General features: G+C 47.2%; 1 protein-coding gene across 1 annotated transcript in view; it reads right to left on the bottom strand.

Moving 5' to 3' along the window:
* Nucleotides 1–16,422, bottom strand: part of cfap20dc (CFAP20 domain containing) — a 721,404-nt gene that overhangs the window by 408,407 nt on the left and 296,575 nt on the right. Inside the window, exons 6-7 of the mRNA XM_086001537.1 lie at nt 10,604–10,760; nt 10,057–10,221 (exon numbers count right to left, since the gene is read on the bottom strand). Of these exons, the coding sequence (XP_085857663.1) occupies nt 10,057–10,221; nt 10,604–10,760 (322 nt within the window). The remainder of the gene's footprint in view (nt 1–10,056; nt 10,222–10,603; nt 10,761–16,422) is intronic.

Raw genomic sequence — 16,422 nt, 5'->3', positions numbered from 1 at the left:
GGTGGTAGGGAGAAAACGGGGAATTACAGACCGGTAAGCCTGACATCGGTAGTGGGGAAAATACTAGAGTCCATTATAAAGGATGTAATAGCTGAGCACTTGGAAAACAGTGACAGGATTGGACAAAGTCAACATGCATTTACAAAAGGTAAATCGTGCTTAACTAATCTACTGGAATTTTTTGAGGATGTAACTGGTAAAATAGATAAGGGAGAACCAGTGGATGTGGTATATTTGGACTTTCAGAAGGCTTTCGATAAGGTCCCGCATAAGAGGTTAGCGTGTAAAGTTAAGGCACATGGGATTGGGGGCAAGGTATTGACTTGGATAGAAAACTGGTTGGCAGACAGAAAGCAAAGAGTTGGAATAAACGGGTCTTTTTCCGAGTGGCAGGCAGTGACTAATGGGGTACCACAGGGATCGGTCCTTGGACCCCAGCTATTCACAATATATATTAATGAGCTAGACGAGGGAACTAGATGTAATATCTCCAAATTTGCAGACGACACAAAGCTAGGTGGGCGTGTGTGCTGTGAGGAGGATGCCGAGAAACTCCAGGATGATTTGGACAGGTTGGGTGATTGGGCAGAAGCATGGCAGATGCAATATAACGTGGATAAATGTGAGGTTATCCACTTTGGTGGCAAAAACAGGAAGGCAGATTATTATCTTAATGGCAATAGATTGGGTGAAGGGGAAGTGCAACGAGACCTGGGTGTCCTTGTGCACCAGTCGCTGAAGGTAAGCATGCAGGTGCAGCAGGCGGTTAAGAAGGCAAATGGTATGTTGGCCTTCGTAGCGAGAGGCTTTGAGTACAGGAACAAGGATGTCTTGCTGCAGTTGTACAGGGCCTTGGTGAGACCACATCTTGAGTATTGTGCGCAGTTTTCGTCGCCTTATCTGAGGAAGGATGTTCTTGCCATGGAAGGAGTTCAGCGAAGATTCACCAGGCTGATACCTGGGATGGCAGGAATGACGTATGAGGAGAAATTGGGTCGATTGGGCTTGTACTCGCTGGAGTTTAGAAGAATGAGAGGGGATCTCATTGAAACTTATAAAATTTTGACAGGACTGGACAGACTAGAAGCAGGAAGGATGTTCCCGATGGTCGGGGAGTCCAGAACCAGGGGTCACAGTCTAAGGATAAAGGGTATGCCATTTAGGACAGAAATGAGGAGGAATTTCTTCACCCAGAGAGTAGTGAACCTGTGGAATTCTCTACCACAGAAGGCAGTAGAGGCCAATTCATTAAATATATTCAAGAAGGAGTCGGATATATTTCTTAAGGCTAAAGTGATCAAGAGGTATGGGGAGAAAACAGGGACCGGGTACTGAATTTGAATGATCAACCATGATCACATTGAATGGCGGAGCAGGCTCGAGGGGCCGAATGGCCTACTCCTGCTCCTATCTTCTATGTTTCTATGTTTCTATGTAGGTAGGTCACCTGGGGTTGATTCTGGCCGAAGCGACTTGTGTGCTGTGCAGAGTTGATTCTGGCCGATGCGACTTGTGTGCTGTGCAGAGTTGATTCTGGCCGAAGCGACTTGTGTGCTGTGCAGAGTTGATTCTGGCTGAAGCGACTTGTGTGCTGTGCAGAGTTGATTCTAGTCGGGGACTTGCGTGTGGGAGCTTGGTTGGTTCTAGCCAAAGGGACTTGTGTGCTGTGCAGAGTTGATTCTGGCCAAAGGGACTTCTGTGCTGTGCAGAGTTGCTGCGGACCCAGGAGCAGCGGTGCGGTGACTGTGAAGACCTGGCCTGGAACAGGTAAGATTGGCGTTTTTATTCTTGCAATTTTTGTCATTGTACAGTAGTTGGATTTCATTTTTTGACTTTTCACTGGGCCCGGCTGGCGGCGGAAACAGTTTGACAGGGTGTCCGGATTCCGGAACATTTTACGGATTCCAGACGACTCAGCCACCAATCGTCCCAGAGTCCGGAACTCCAGATTTTGGACGCTCAACCTGTATCTATTTTGTTAACCAGTGTAAAAAGATCCTCAGTTCCAGGTAATGACTGGCAAATTTTTCAGCCTTTGCATGTAACATGTTGCCCGGCACTTGAATGTTATTCTATCTGGTTGTTTTAAACCAGCGATAGACTCCTTCGATCTGGTTGTTTTAAACCAAGGATGTCTCCGAGCGGCTGCAGAACATCTTGGAAGGGGAGGGTGAACAGCCAGTTGTCGTGGTGCATATAGGCACCAACGATATAGGTAAAAAGCGGGATGAGGTCCTAAAAGCGGAATATAGGGAGTTAGGAGGTAAATTAAAAAACAGGACCTCAAAGGTAGTAATCTCAGGATTGCTACCAGTGCCACGTGCTAGTCAGAGTAGAAATAGAAGGATACTTCAGATGAATACGTGGCTAGAGGAATGGTGCCAGGGGGAGGGATTCAAGTTCCTGGGACATTAGAACCAGTTCTGGGGGAGGTGGGACCAGTTCAAACCGGACGGTCTGCACCTGGGCAGGGCTGGAGCCGATGTCCGAGGGGGAGTGTTTGCTAGTGCTGTGGGGGAGGGTTTAAACTAAAATGGAAGGGGGTTGGGAACCTGAGCAGGGAGACAGAGGAAAGGGAAACAAGGATAAAAGCAAAAGATAGGAAGGAGAATAACAAAAGTGTCAGTCAGAAAAATCAAAGGTTTAAATCAAACGTGGCCACAGTAAATAATAATTCTAATAGGTCTAAGAGCATGAAAAAAACAAGCCTGAAGGCTTTGTGTCTTAATGCGAGGAGCATTTGTAATAAGGTGGATGAATTGGCTGCGCAAATAGAGGTAAACAAATATGATTTGGTTGGGATTACGGAAACGTGGCTCAAGGATGGCCAAGACTGGGAACTCGACATCCAGGGGTATTCGATATTCAGGAAAGATAGGCAAAAAGGAAAGGGAGGAGGGGTAGCATTACTGGTTAAAGAAGGGATTAACACAATTGTAATGAAGGATATTAGCTCTGATGATGTGGAATCTGTATGGGTAGAATTGAGAAATACTAAGGGGAAAAAAACATTCGTGGGAGTGGTATATAGACCTCCAAACAGTAAGGCGGAGGTTGGGGATGGCATTAAAAGGGAAATTAAAGAAGCGTGCAATAAGGGCACAGCAGTCATCATGGGTGACTTTAATCTACATATAGATTGGGCTAACCAAATTAGTAACAATACTGTGGAGGAGGAATTCCTGGAGTGTTTACGGGATGGTTTCCTGGACCAATATGTCGAGGAACCAACCAGAGATCAGGCCATCTTAGACTGGGTATTATGTAATGAGCAAGGATTAATTAGCAATCTTGTTGTACGAGGCCCCTTGGGTCGGAGCGATCATAATATGATTGAATTCTTCATTAAGATGGAGAATGAAGTAGTTGACTCAGAGACAAGGGTCCTCAATTTAAATAAAGGAAACTACGATGGTCTGAGGAGCGAGTTGGGTAGGATTGATTGGGGAATGGCACTCAAAGGGTTGACGGTGGATAGGCAATGGCAAACATTCAAAGACCGAATGGATGAACTACAGAAGTTGTTCATCCCAGTTTGACATAAAAATTAAACAAAAAAGGTGACTCAACCGTGGCTAACAAGGGAAATTAGGGATAGCATAAGATCCAAGGAGAGGACATACAAATTGGCCAGAAAAAGCAATAATCCTGAGGATTGGGAGCAGTTTAGGATTCAACAAAGGAGGTCAAAGGGATTAATTAAGAAAGGGAAAATAGAATATGAGAGTAAGCTTGCAGGGAACATAAAAACTGACTGTAAAAGCTTTTATAGATATGTAAAGAGAAAAAGATTGGTGAAGTCAAGCGTAGGTCCCTTGCAGTCAGAATCAGGGAAATTTATAATGGGAAGCAAAGAAATGGCAGACCAACTAAATACATATTTTGGTTCTGTCTTCACAAAGGAGGACACAAATAACCTCCCAGAAATACCGCGGAACATAGGGTCTGATGAAAGGGTGGAACTGAAAGAAATCAGTATTTGCAGGGAAATGGTGTTAGGAAAATTGATGGGACTGAAGGCCGATAAATCCCCAGGGCCTGATAATCTACATCCCAGGGTACTTAAGGAAGTGGCCCTCGAAATAGTAGATGCATTGCTGGTCATCTTCCAGAACTCAATAGACTCTGGAACAGTACCCATGGATTGGAGGGTAGCTAATGTTACCCTACTATTCAAAAAAGGTGGCAGAGAAAAAGCGGGGAATTATAGACCGGTAAGCCTGACATCGGTAGTGGGGAAAATGCTAGAGTCCATTATAAAAGATGTAATAGCAGAGCACTTGGAAAGCAGTGACAGGATCAGACAAAGTCAACATGGATTTAGAAAAGGTAAATCATGCTTGACTAATCTACTGGAATTTTTTGAGGATGTAACTGGTAAAATAGATAAGGGAGAACCAGTGGATGTGGTGTATTTGGACTTTCAGAAGGCTTTCGATAAGGTCCCGCATAAGAGGTTATCGTGCAAAATTAAGGCACATGGGATTGGGGGCAAGGTATTGACTTGGATAGAGAACTGGTTGGCGGACAGAAAGCAAAGAGTTGGAATAAACGGGTTTCCGAGTGGCAGGCAGTGACTAGTGGGGTACCGCAAGGATCAGTCCTAGGACCCCAGCTGTTCACAATATATATGAATAATCTGGACGAGGGAATTGGATGTAATATCTCCAAATTTGCAGACAACACAAAGCTGGGTGGGAGGGTATGCTGTGAGGAGGATGTCCTGAAACTCCAGTACGATTTGGACAGGTTGGGTGATTGGGCAGAAACATGGCAAATGCACTATAATGTGGATAAATGTGAGGTTATCCACTTTGGTGGCAAAAACAGGAAGGCAGATTATTATTTGAATGGCAATAGATTGGGAGAAGGGGAAATGCAAAGAGACCTGGGTGTTCTTGTGCACCAGTCGCTGAAGGTAAGCATGCAGGTGCAGCAGGCGGTTAAGAAGGCAAATGGTATGTTGGCCTTCGTAGCAAGAGGGTTCGAGTACAAGAACAAGGATGTCTTGCTGCAGTTGTACAGGGCCTTGGTGAGACCGCACCTTGAGTATTGTGTGCAGTTTTGGTCACCTTACCTGAGGAAGGACGTTTTTGCCATGGAGGGAGTGCAGCGAAGATTCACCAGGCTGATACCTGGGATGGCAGGAATGACGTACGAGGAGAGATTGTGTTAATTGGGCTTATACTCACTGGAGTTTAGAAGATTGAGAGGGGATCTCATCGAAACCTATAAAATTCTGTCAGGTCTGGACAGACTAGATGCAGAAAGGATGTTTCTGATGGCCGGGGAGTCCAGAACCAGGGGTCATAGTCTAAGGATAAGGGGTAAGCCATTTAGGACTGAAATGAGGAGGAATTTCTTCACCCAGAGAGTGGTGAACCTGTGGAATTCTCTGCCACAGAGGGCGGTGGAGGCCAGTTCATTAAATATATTCAAGAAAAAGTTGGATATATTTCTTGAGGCTAAAGGGATCAAGGGATATGGGGAGAAGGCAGGGACAGGGTACTGAATTTGGATGATCAGCCATGATCTCATTGAATGGCGGAGCAGGCTCAAAGGGCCGAATGGCCTACTCCTGCTTCTATCTTCTATGTTTCTATCAAGATATTCATAGGTTGCAGTATGGATTTGTTTTCTCTGGATCGGCTTTTCATCTTCGACGATAGCCCATCCGGTTGCAATAGTGCTCTTTGCAAATTGTGGCTTGCAATTTTCCTTTATCGTCCGGATCATCGATGATTTGAAGTTTTGTTTTCAGAGGCAAAGATGATCTATTAGCACGGTGGCATAGTGGTTAGCACTGTTGCCTCACAGCGCCAGGGACCCGGGTTCGAATCCGGCCTCGGGGGACTGTCTGTGTGGAGTTTGCACATTCTCCCCGTGTTTGCGTGGGTTTTCTCCGGGTGCTCCGGTTTCCTCTCACAGTCCAAAGATGTGCGGGTTAGGTTGATTGGCTATGATAAAAATTGACCCTTAGTGTTAGGGGGATTAAATACGTGGGGTTACGGGGATAGGGTGGGATATGTGTTGGTGTGGGGGTTACGGGGATCGGGTTGATGGGCTGAAATGGCCTCTATCTGCACTGTGGGGTTTCTGTGATTCTGTGATTAGTTGTCATCTTCACGTACGTTTCCTGGATGTAGTTGCCTCGTGCCAGTTTCCACATTGCTGCTGGCTCGTTGCAGTTTGTGAGCAGATGGTGGGCCATCTCATCAGGCAACGAATGCAGACATCATGTGGCACTGGCATTGCAATAGGCTAGCTTTCAATTATCCTCAGCTTGAATTCTGTCGTTGTATTCGGGTCGGTCCGAGTAGTTCCTGCTTGTGTTCTTTGTGATGAAACCGAAATTGCCTGCTCATTGAGCTTCGCTGATAACAGCCTTATATCATTATAAAGCAATGTGCCCTCTGACTACTGTGAGCAATGCCAAGAGAAATCAACTCCTGTGGTATTACACACAAGGAGATAATTGAACAAAGGTGAGGGAGTTGGAGAGGCTAGAGCGGGAGGGGAAAAGTAGCAGGCGAGGGACAGGGAGGGCCGACTTTGAGTTTTGCCGTTGGGATCATCAAAACCTCCCTCTCCCCTTTTCCTGCCTTTTGTCTCTCCCCTTCATCTCTCCTTCCTTTCCACCTCTTGCTCATGCCGTCCTTCTCTCTTTCTTCTCCGACTCTCTCCATCTGCCCTCCTGCCCCTCACTCCCACCTCTGCTACTCCCTTCCTCTCCCACTCACACGTCCTTCTCTGTCGCCCTTCCCTATCCCTTGCCTGCTTCTTTCCCCCACCCCCACACTAGCCCCCCCACCATCATTACAACAGTGACTACACTGTACTTAATTGGCTGAGAAGCACTTTGGGAGGTCCTGATGTTGTAATGCAAGTTCTTTCTTTCATTCTTTCTTTTCTACTCATCACCCTCACCCCCAATTCCTCCTCCTCTCCTCCCCTCTCCCCAACCTCCTGTCCCCATCGTCCCTTCTCCTCCCCTCTCCCCAACCTCCTGTCCCCATCGTCCCTTCTCCTCCCCTCTCCCCAACCTCCTGTCCCCATCGTCCCTTCTCCTCCCCTCTCCCCAACCTCCTGTCCCCATCGTCCCTTCTCCTCCCCTCTCCTCAACCTCCTGTCCCCATCGTCCCTTCTCCTCTCCTCCCCTCTCCCCAACCTCCTGTCCCCATCGTCCCTTCTCCTCTCCTCCCCTCTCCCCAACCTCCTGTCCCCATCGTCCCTTCTCCTCTCCTCCCCTCTCCCCAACCTCCTGTCCCCATCGTCCCTTCTCCTCTCCTCCCCTCTCCCCAACCTCCTGTCCCCATCATCCCTTCTCCTCCCCTCTCCCCAACCTCCTGTCCCCATCGTCCCTTCTCCTCCCCTCTCCCCAACCTCCTGTCCCCATCGTCCCTTCTCCTCCCCTCTCCCCAACCTCCTGTCCCCATCGTCCCTTCTTCTCCCGGTCCCCAACCTCCTGTCCCCATCGTCCCTTCTCCTCCCCTCTCCCCAACCTCCTGTCCCCATCGTCCCTTCTCCTCCCCTCTCCCCAACCTCCTGTCCCCATTGTCCCTTCTCCTCCCCTCTCCCCAACCTCCTGTCCCCATCGTCCCTTCTCCTCTCCTCCCCTCTCCCCAACCTCCTGTCCCCATCGTCCCTTCTCCTCCCTGTCCCCCAACTTGTCTCTCCTGTCCCTGCCACTCCACCTCACACTTTCCCCTGCTTTCTATCCCTCCTATTGTCTTTAAAAAACATTTGTTCCTGGGATGTGGGCGTTGCTGGTGAAGGTACTCCCGATGTGCTGTTATGGAGGGAGTTCCATGATTCTGACCCAGCGACAATGAAGGAACGGCAATATACTTCCAAGTCAGGATGGTGTGCAACTTGGAGGGGAACTTGCAGGTGATAATGTTCCCATGCGCCCACTGCCCTTGCCGTTCTAGGTGTAGAGATCACGGATTTGGGAGGTGTCTTCTTCCCTCCTCTCTTCCCTATCCCACTCTCTTGTCCCCTCACCAATCCCTCTCCTCTCCCCCGCTCATCTCCCAATCTCTCGTCCCCACTCTTTCTCTCTTCCCTGTCTCTCATCTTCCCACTATTCTCCCTGTTCCATCTCCCCCATTCTGCTCTGCTCTCTGTTCCTCCTCTCCCTGTCCATTCTTCAACCTCCCCTCATCTCCACCCTCTTGCCCCTCTTCACTGCATCCTCAAAACCCTGTCCTCTCTCCTTTTCTGCTTTTCTACTGCCTCCCCTCTCTATCCCATCCTCAATCCCCCCTCACTGTCCTCTCCTCTATAGCCTCTCCAAATCCCTCACCTTTGTTCAATTATCTCCCTGCCCTCGAACCCTGCTTCATCTAAAAAGTGCCTTTGATCTTGACTCCTTGTGTGTAATGCCACAGGAGTTGATTTCTCTTGGCATTGCTCACAGTAGTCAGAGGGCACGTTGCTTTATAATGATAGGGCTGTTATCAACGAAGTGTAATGAGCAGGCAATATCTGTTTCAGTTTCTCGGTGAAGAAATTAGTTCTGGTATAGGATCATACCTCTTATATTGTGGTGCCAAATATTGGGTCGCCAGTACAATCGAAACAATGTGGATAAAGCATAAAACCCATCTTCGGGGTTTCCAAGTACAAAGCCGTGTTCTCCCAAATAATGAACATTTTTCAGTTATCTATGGGAAAACTCAAAAGGTCACCTGAGGAAGAGAGTGTTTGAAGACCAGGACCTCAAACCCGGCACTAAGCTCATGGTCTACAGAGCAGCAGTGATACCCGCCCTGCTGTATGCCTCAGAGACATGGACCATGTACAGCAGGCACCTCAAAGCACTGGAGAGGTACCACCAACGCTGCCTCCGCAAGATCATGCAAATCCATTGGCAGGATAGGCGCACCAACGTCAGTGTTCTCGCTCAGGCCAACATCCCCAGCACCGAAGCTTTGACCATGCTCGATCAGCTCCGATGGATGGGTCACATCGTCCACATGCTCGATACGAGACTCCCAAAACTAGCACTCTACTCGGAGCTCCGACACAGCAAGAGAGCCCCAGGTGGGCAGAGGAAACGCTTCAAGGACACCCTCAAAGCCTCCTTGAAAAAGTGTAACATCCCCACTGACACTTGGGAATCCTTGGCCCAAGACGACACAAAGTGGAGGAGAAGCATCCGGGAAGGCGCCGAACACCTCGAGTCTCTTCGCCGGGAGCAAGCGGAAGCCAAGCGCAAGCAGCGCACGTCAACCCAAGCACCCCACCCACCCGCCCCTTCAACCACCATCTGCCCCACCTGTGACAGAGACTGTAGGTCCCGCATTGGACTCATCAGTCACCTGAGAAGTCATTTTTAATGTGGAAGCAATTCATCCTCGGTTCCGAGGGACTGCCTAAGAAGAAGAAGAAGAAGAAGATGGGGAAACTGTTTTCTTTGGGATGCCTGTCACTTTTTCTCAGCATCAGATAGAATTTAATGAATAAAAAAATCAAATCAAATCTCCTGCCAACAAAATCTTGGATCACTTAACTTCAAATACGCCTGAAATACCAACCGGCTGATCAAGACTTAATTCATGTGTGTATTGAGAACGTGACATTATTTCCGGTGCCTTAACGTTGTGATATTCAAATAGCAGATGTACAAGATGGATAAACATTCTAATGAGTAATCATTCGCCTCAAAATGAACATCCAATTACTGGCAGCAGGAAATGTTTGTCAAGTGTCCCGACAGTGTTGGAAGAAGGTCAAAATGAAGTGAATTATACTTTTTAGATTAACAGATTACACTACGAAATGCAAGGACACCAACTGAACAGTTTGATTTTTCAGAGATCTGAAAGAGTGATCTGAGAGGTCTCGGGAATCTTCAATAAGATTTAGTACCAATCACTTGGCTCAGACTGATATTGACAAAATATTATACCATAAAGTCTGTATTGTAAACTATATATAGTTATTCTGTTAGCCAAACTACTTTACATCAACTCAAATTGACTTCTGAAAGATTATAAGCGACAGCAAAACTCTTAGGTTAAATTTAACTTAGAGTAAATCTTGCAACCATACCCAAATCTGTTGAAGTGAGAGGTTGGCTTCCAATCCTTAATTCTCCGTGTCTAAGTTTTACCACATTCAGGAGCTGTGTAACTTGATCTACATCAATGCCTAGCTGACAGCTCTTTGGAATCATATCTGTGGGTCCATCAGTGAAACACTGTAAGGAATACATATCTGGGGAAAAGGAAGAAATCCTTTAGTCACAGGAAAAAACTCTGGAAATACTATAACAATGTGTTAAACTGTAGTTAATGCATACACTGGAGGTCAGCTATATGCAAAAGTTAAAATGACTACTCAACTGTGTACAATATATGAATGACTCTAGTGAATGTATGTGTTTGCCATGGTAGCTCAATGCAGGGTTAGGAGCTTTGTGGTTTGTTTAAATCTTATTACAAATGCAGCAGTTGTAAAAGTTAGTAAGACATTGCTGAATTATGTTTGTGATTTGTTTCTGCAATGTTGTAATTACTATTTTAATGCCAATTAAGGATTTTTTTAAATACCATCTCTACTTAGTATTATATAGGTCTACACATTTCTAATTACATACCATCCTCAAAAGTAGTATCTTGTGGCTGTAGTTTCATTGTGAATATCTTCCTTAGTTTACAGTTGGCTGAGACAACAATCCTGTCTAAGGACTGAAAACCTGCTCCTTTAAACGCTGCATTGGTAAATGACACCAAATCAATGCAAATATTGCTCCACTGCAAGGAAAAGAAATCTGATTTAGTTTTTCTTGAATCTCTTCGCCTTCGATTCAGTCTAGCATTGCTGGCAATATAATGTAGACTATAGGTTGCATAATAGTACAGAATGCTGGAACTCCAAGATGCTATGCCACAATGTGGTGAATTAGAGGTTCCTACAATGATTCTCTAAATGGTAAGCAGTCAATCTTGTTGCTGTAGGAGAGCAGCAAGCAGAGGCCAACTGCCTCGTTGCAGTGACGAGCAGAAAATTCAATGAATGAGCACCTGGGGACGCTCTTGCATAGAAAGAAGCAGCCAGTTTCAAACTGGTACAGTCAAAGGCCTCGAAGTAGTCCTTTTAACTTTGGAAATATGTAGTAGCAGAGATTCAAGGAGGGGGAAATAATTGTAAAAAAAAAATTATAAACTAATCGCTAATTATGACACTTTTTTTCAACATAACCTCTGTACAAGATGCAACTCTAAGCGATACTTATTTTTGCAGCCTTGTTTACTTTTCATATGTAAAGCATTCTATACAATACAAATATACAGTCTAATAAATCTAAAAATGGCGATGGATTTTTTTTTCATGAAGCATTTTGAATAACTTGTGAGGAAAAAAATATCATATGGGAGCTGTTACAAGTCAGCAATCAGATTAACACTGGAAATCATATTAATGCACCATCTACAGGAAAATCAAACAGGTAAATCACATAATAGACTTGTTAGCAAATTTGAAGCCCTTGGGATTAAAGGGGCAGTGGCAGTGTGGATACAAAATTTGCTACGGGACAGAAAGCAGAGAGTGGTGGTTAACAGTTATTTTTCAGACTGGAGGGAAGTATACAGTGATGTGCAGCAGGGGTCGCTTTTAGGACCACTGCTCTTTTTGATGTATATTAATGACCTGGACTTGGGTATACGGGGCATTATTTCAAAGTTTGCAGATGACACAAAACTTGAAATGTAGGGGGAAAAATGGAGTTGCGCCCCCTTTGGGGCGCTAACTTTGCCGGGGCGCTACTTTTAGCACCCTCAAAAAATTAGCACCCCCGCAACCGAAATTCATCGGTAGCATCCCAAGAGGGAAGCAGGGTGCTACTAGAACCACCCCGCCTCCCTCTTGGGGCGCTGCAAGCGAATATCGCAGCACGTCACGCCACAGTACTGCAGGCCTTCCTCCCCTTCTTAAAGAAGAGGGGCCTTGCACAGCGCGACCCGGGGCCCAGCTGGGCCACAAGGGATCGGAGTGCCGGCAAAAGAGCCCGACACTCAAGAGAAGTGCTGGGCTCACAGAGCGCAGCTGGCACTCCGCGGAGGGGCTTCAGAGGAGGCCAGGGACGGCAACTGGGGCAGGTGTTGGCAGGTGGCCAGCAACAATAATGGCCGCCCGGCACCTTCCCTTTAATTAGCGCTGCCCCGGCTGCAGGTAGGCCCACTTGACCCCGTCGGACATAGCGTCCGGCAGTAAGTCAGAGGGTGCTACCGAAGATCGTGAGTGGGGCGATGATGTCATCGCCAGCGGCGCAGCGGTGCTAACGGTTACCGCTGCCGCTAACCTCCCGCTGAATTTCACGGGAGGCGTTGGTGGTGCCGCGCCCGGGGGCTAGATGCTTTGCGCCCTCTTAGGGCGCTGACGGGAGGTGCAAAGCAACCAAATTTTTAGGCCGTAGTAAACAATGAGGAGGATAGTAACAGACTTCAGGAGGACATAGACAGACCGGTGAAATGGGCAGATACATGGCAGATGAAATTTAACGCAGAGAAATGTGAAGTGATACATTTTGGTAGGAAAATGAGAAGAGGCTGGAGAAGCTGTGGTTGTTCTCCTTAGAGCAGATAAGTTTAACAGTGTAGCGGTTCATGTAGATCGCCACTAAATAAGAGAGTTTGACTTCGACGAACTATAAACAAGTTGTTTATTTACAGGAACAGGCTAATTACAGCAGGTAAGATAGCAGGTAAGATGGCTGACTGTAGGAGCACCGTGGTGTAGGTCTTGTCCCAGCGGGGACTCCACGAGGACTGAGTTCGCAGTCCTGTGGGGAGCATGATGACGTCATCACGCTCTGCTGTGTGTTCCCGCGCTTTGGGCGTCACGTGATGCGCATTGTTGCGTCGCTGGCCGTTGAGGCCGAAGTCGGGAGGCCGGGCTGTGCCGGTGCTTGCTGCAGGAGCGGAAGATCGCGTCGCTCCTGTCGGCTGGCCATTGAGGCCGAAGACGCTAGGCCGGGCTGTGCCGGCGCACGCACATCACGTCGTACGTGACGTGACGTCAGCGCGCTAGGGCGCGCCTTAAAGGGGCAATGGCCCCAACAGGTAAGTTAAAAGGGCAACGGCCCCAAAAGGTAAGTTAAAGGGAATTATGTGTCTCAATGTAAGGGACAACCAGTGGTACCGCCACACAGGCCCCCCCCAGAATTCGCTTTAACGAAAGTCCAAGGATGAGATGGTCTGACGAGCTGGTGGTCGTGCTGTCTCGGCTTGGTAGGCGAGGTATGAAGATGCTGCTCGTGAGCGGATCCTTACGCGCGTCGTGGCGAATAAAACGTATCCATCAGGCGAAGGACCGTGGAGACGTGCGAAACAGCAGGCCTTGTCAGAGTGACGGGCAGATTGGGCGGACGCGGGCGATGTCTCCGTTGGCTGGTGAGCGAAACCTTCGGGAGGCTGGAACGCACGGAACGGTGCGTGCCATAGTGCTACGACGTGAACGCAACGGAGGGTGAAGAGTTGCTGTGTTGATCTGTGATCGGTGAGGCTAGCAACTTTCACGTGGCTGATCGCAGCCACAGGATGCCCGTTGGACCCGTCCTCGATGTGTGCAGCTTCAGTAGACGTTTGCGTTTGTTAAAGGGAAAAGTGGAGAAAGGGCGGCAACGATCCAGGTTGTTGTTGCTTGCAGGAGGGGTTAACTCTGCCTGGAAGGCGGCAACACTTGTAACAGTTGTAGATTTAGGAGAAAACGGCCGGGAGGGCGGCACGCTTTTTGTTCACGCCGAATCGTGTAGTAGGTAACACAACCAGCAGGCTGAAGGGCTGGTGCGTCGTCGGCGGGGAAGGAGTCATCGGTGTTCACGAGAAATGGGTTCTCGTGGGCGAGGAGTGCGTCCTCGTGTTTTGTGGGGGTGAGTCCTCGTGGTATCCCCGCGGGGCGCGCTCCGATCTTGTGGGCCCGAACATGCTGTACCCCGCACTTGGAGAGATGTATACTTGCTGTTGCTTTGGATGCAGAGGCGGACGATTCGTGTGGCGGTAGAAGAGTTGAATACGGAGACCGTGAGCACGTGCGTGGTCTGTGCCGCATCGATGTTCTCGGCGAACAGGTCTTCTACCTGCATAAAGCACGAGGGAGACCGTGGCTCCCTGGATTGCGGTAGTGACAGCAGAACGGCTGATGCTTCCATAGCGTGCTTCGTTTGTGAAAGACGTTCACAAACCCACCAATTGTAGCGCTGGTGGATGAAGGTTGCCGTTGGTCGTGCTCTACCTTTGTGAAATCATTCGTGAAAAACGGGCTCACCTCCAAGCTGCGCTTCCGTTGCGAAGACGTTCGCAAAGACGGGGTCGCTTGTGGTGGAATCGGTGTTAGGCGGTTGCTGTTCCGTGGTTGTTCGTTGGTTGTGCGTTGGTCATCTTGAGTGAAGACGAGGTTCAGGCGCGCGTTGCTACCGTGAAAATCGTTCACGGATACGGGTTCACCAATTGTAGCGTTGGAATTGATGAGCTCCCGTACTCACGTTGTGGGGTCACCAATGTAGCGGTTCGTGTAGATCGCCACTAAATAAGAGAGTTTGACTTCGACGAACTATAAACAAGTTGTTTATTTACAGGAACAGGCTAATTACAGCAGGTAAGATAGCAGGTAAGATGGCTGACTGTAGGAGCACCGTGGTGTAGGTCTTGTCCCAGCGGGGACTCCACGAGGACTGAGTTCGCAGTCCTGTGGGGAGCGTGATGACGTCATCACGCTCTGCTGTGTGTTCCCGCGCTTTGGGCGTCACGTGATGCGCGTTGTTGCGTCGCTGGCCGTTGAGGCCGAAGTCGGGAGGCCGGGCTCTGCCGGTGCTTGCTGCAGGGGTGGAAGATCGCGTCGCTCCTGTCGGCTGGCCGTTGAGGCCGAAGATGCTAGGCCGGGCTGTGCCGGCGCACGCACATCACGTCGTACGTGACGTGACGTCAGCGCGCTAGGGCGCGCCTTAAAGGGGCAATGGCCCCAACAGGTAAGTTAAAAGGGCAACGGCCCCAAAAGGTAAGTTAAAGGGAATTATGTGTCTCAATGTAAGGGACAACCAGTGGTACCGCCACAACAGCAGATTTGATAGAGTCATGAATGGCTTTGATCGAGTAAATAAGGAAACACTGTTTCCAGTGGGTCGGTAACCAGAGGACACAGATTTAAGGTGATTGGCAAAAGAACCAGAAGTGAGAGGAGGAAACTTTTTTTTTACATAGTGAGTTGTGATCTGGAATGCACTGCCTAAAAGGGTGGTGGAAGCAGATTCAATAGTAACTTTGAAAAAGGAATTGGATAAATACTTGAAGTGTATGGCAGTTAAAATTGCCAGGTATCATGATAATCTTACATTGCACTTTTAAAATGATACTGAGGAACTGATACAAAAGCAAACAGCATCTGCACCAATAGCTTTGTTATTCTAACTTCACAATACGCAATATCAATGGCCATCAACTACTTAGAAAGGTTACAATTTGAGACTTTAATTTACAACTAAGCTGCGCCTGTCCATCCATCTGTAGAACAGTGTCTATACAACAAAGTTATATAACAATTGGGGTTCTCAAGTAAAAAAAGACTGTATATTTATGTAGTGTAACTAATGGAAAATTAAACAATGATTTTTTTTGATGATCCCCTAGTTATTAATATTTCAATAAAACTAAATTTAATTCTCTAAAATATTAAATACTGTTAACAGTGATTGCATAGGGCTTGATGGAAGCATTGGCAGTGTACTTGATGGACAGTTTTGTTTTGACATGGAACAGGACAATAGTGGAGTCAAACTAACGAATATAGAACCACAGTTCTACATGATTGGACAGCATAAACAAGAAATACATCTCCTGAATGAGGCACAGTCAGCTGTATATGGACTTAATATGGATACAAGGACAGTTACCCAAACTTTTCTCAGTTTTGGAATAGAATCTCAAGGTTCTTAAAAAAGACACAATTTCCTGAGTACTTTTTTCAATATATAACTCTTTTTATAAATAATTTTACTTTTCATTAACTTTCTTTGCATTTACCTAAAAATGTTCATCAAATTTCTCGCTACAATAAATTTTTAGACTTTCTACTCAGACCCAACAAATTTATAATAATGGGAAAGAAGCAATGAAAGTGAAAGGGAGAGAGGAATGTTTTCATCCACGAGCAACACAAGAGTCCATTGAATCACAGAACTTACAGTACAGAAGGAAGTCGTTCAGCTACCATGCCAGTCTCAGTGCTAGTTCAACTGGTGCTGTTTATTGCCCTGCTCATTCTCTATCATTTTATATACTTCCTTTTTAAATATTTATCCAATTCCCTTTTAAATTAACTAGCATATACTGTAGAAGAAAAACAGATTTGTGTATAAGAGTTCCAGCAGCTGAAACTCATGCGCAGCAATGTTAACTAGAGAGCATTGACCTGTTCTGT

The sequence above is a fragment of the Somniosus microcephalus genome, chromosome 11 (assembly GCF_052327205.1).
Source record: "Somniosus microcephalus isolate GS21.2 chromosome 11, FLI_Smic_1.0, whole genome shotgun sequence".
In the NCBI taxonomy this organism is placed as follows: Eukaryota; Metazoa; Chordata; class Chondrichthyes; order Squaliformes; family Somniosidae; genus Somniosus; species Somniosus microcephalus.
This window is presented reverse-complemented; position numbering and strand designations above follow the sequence as displayed.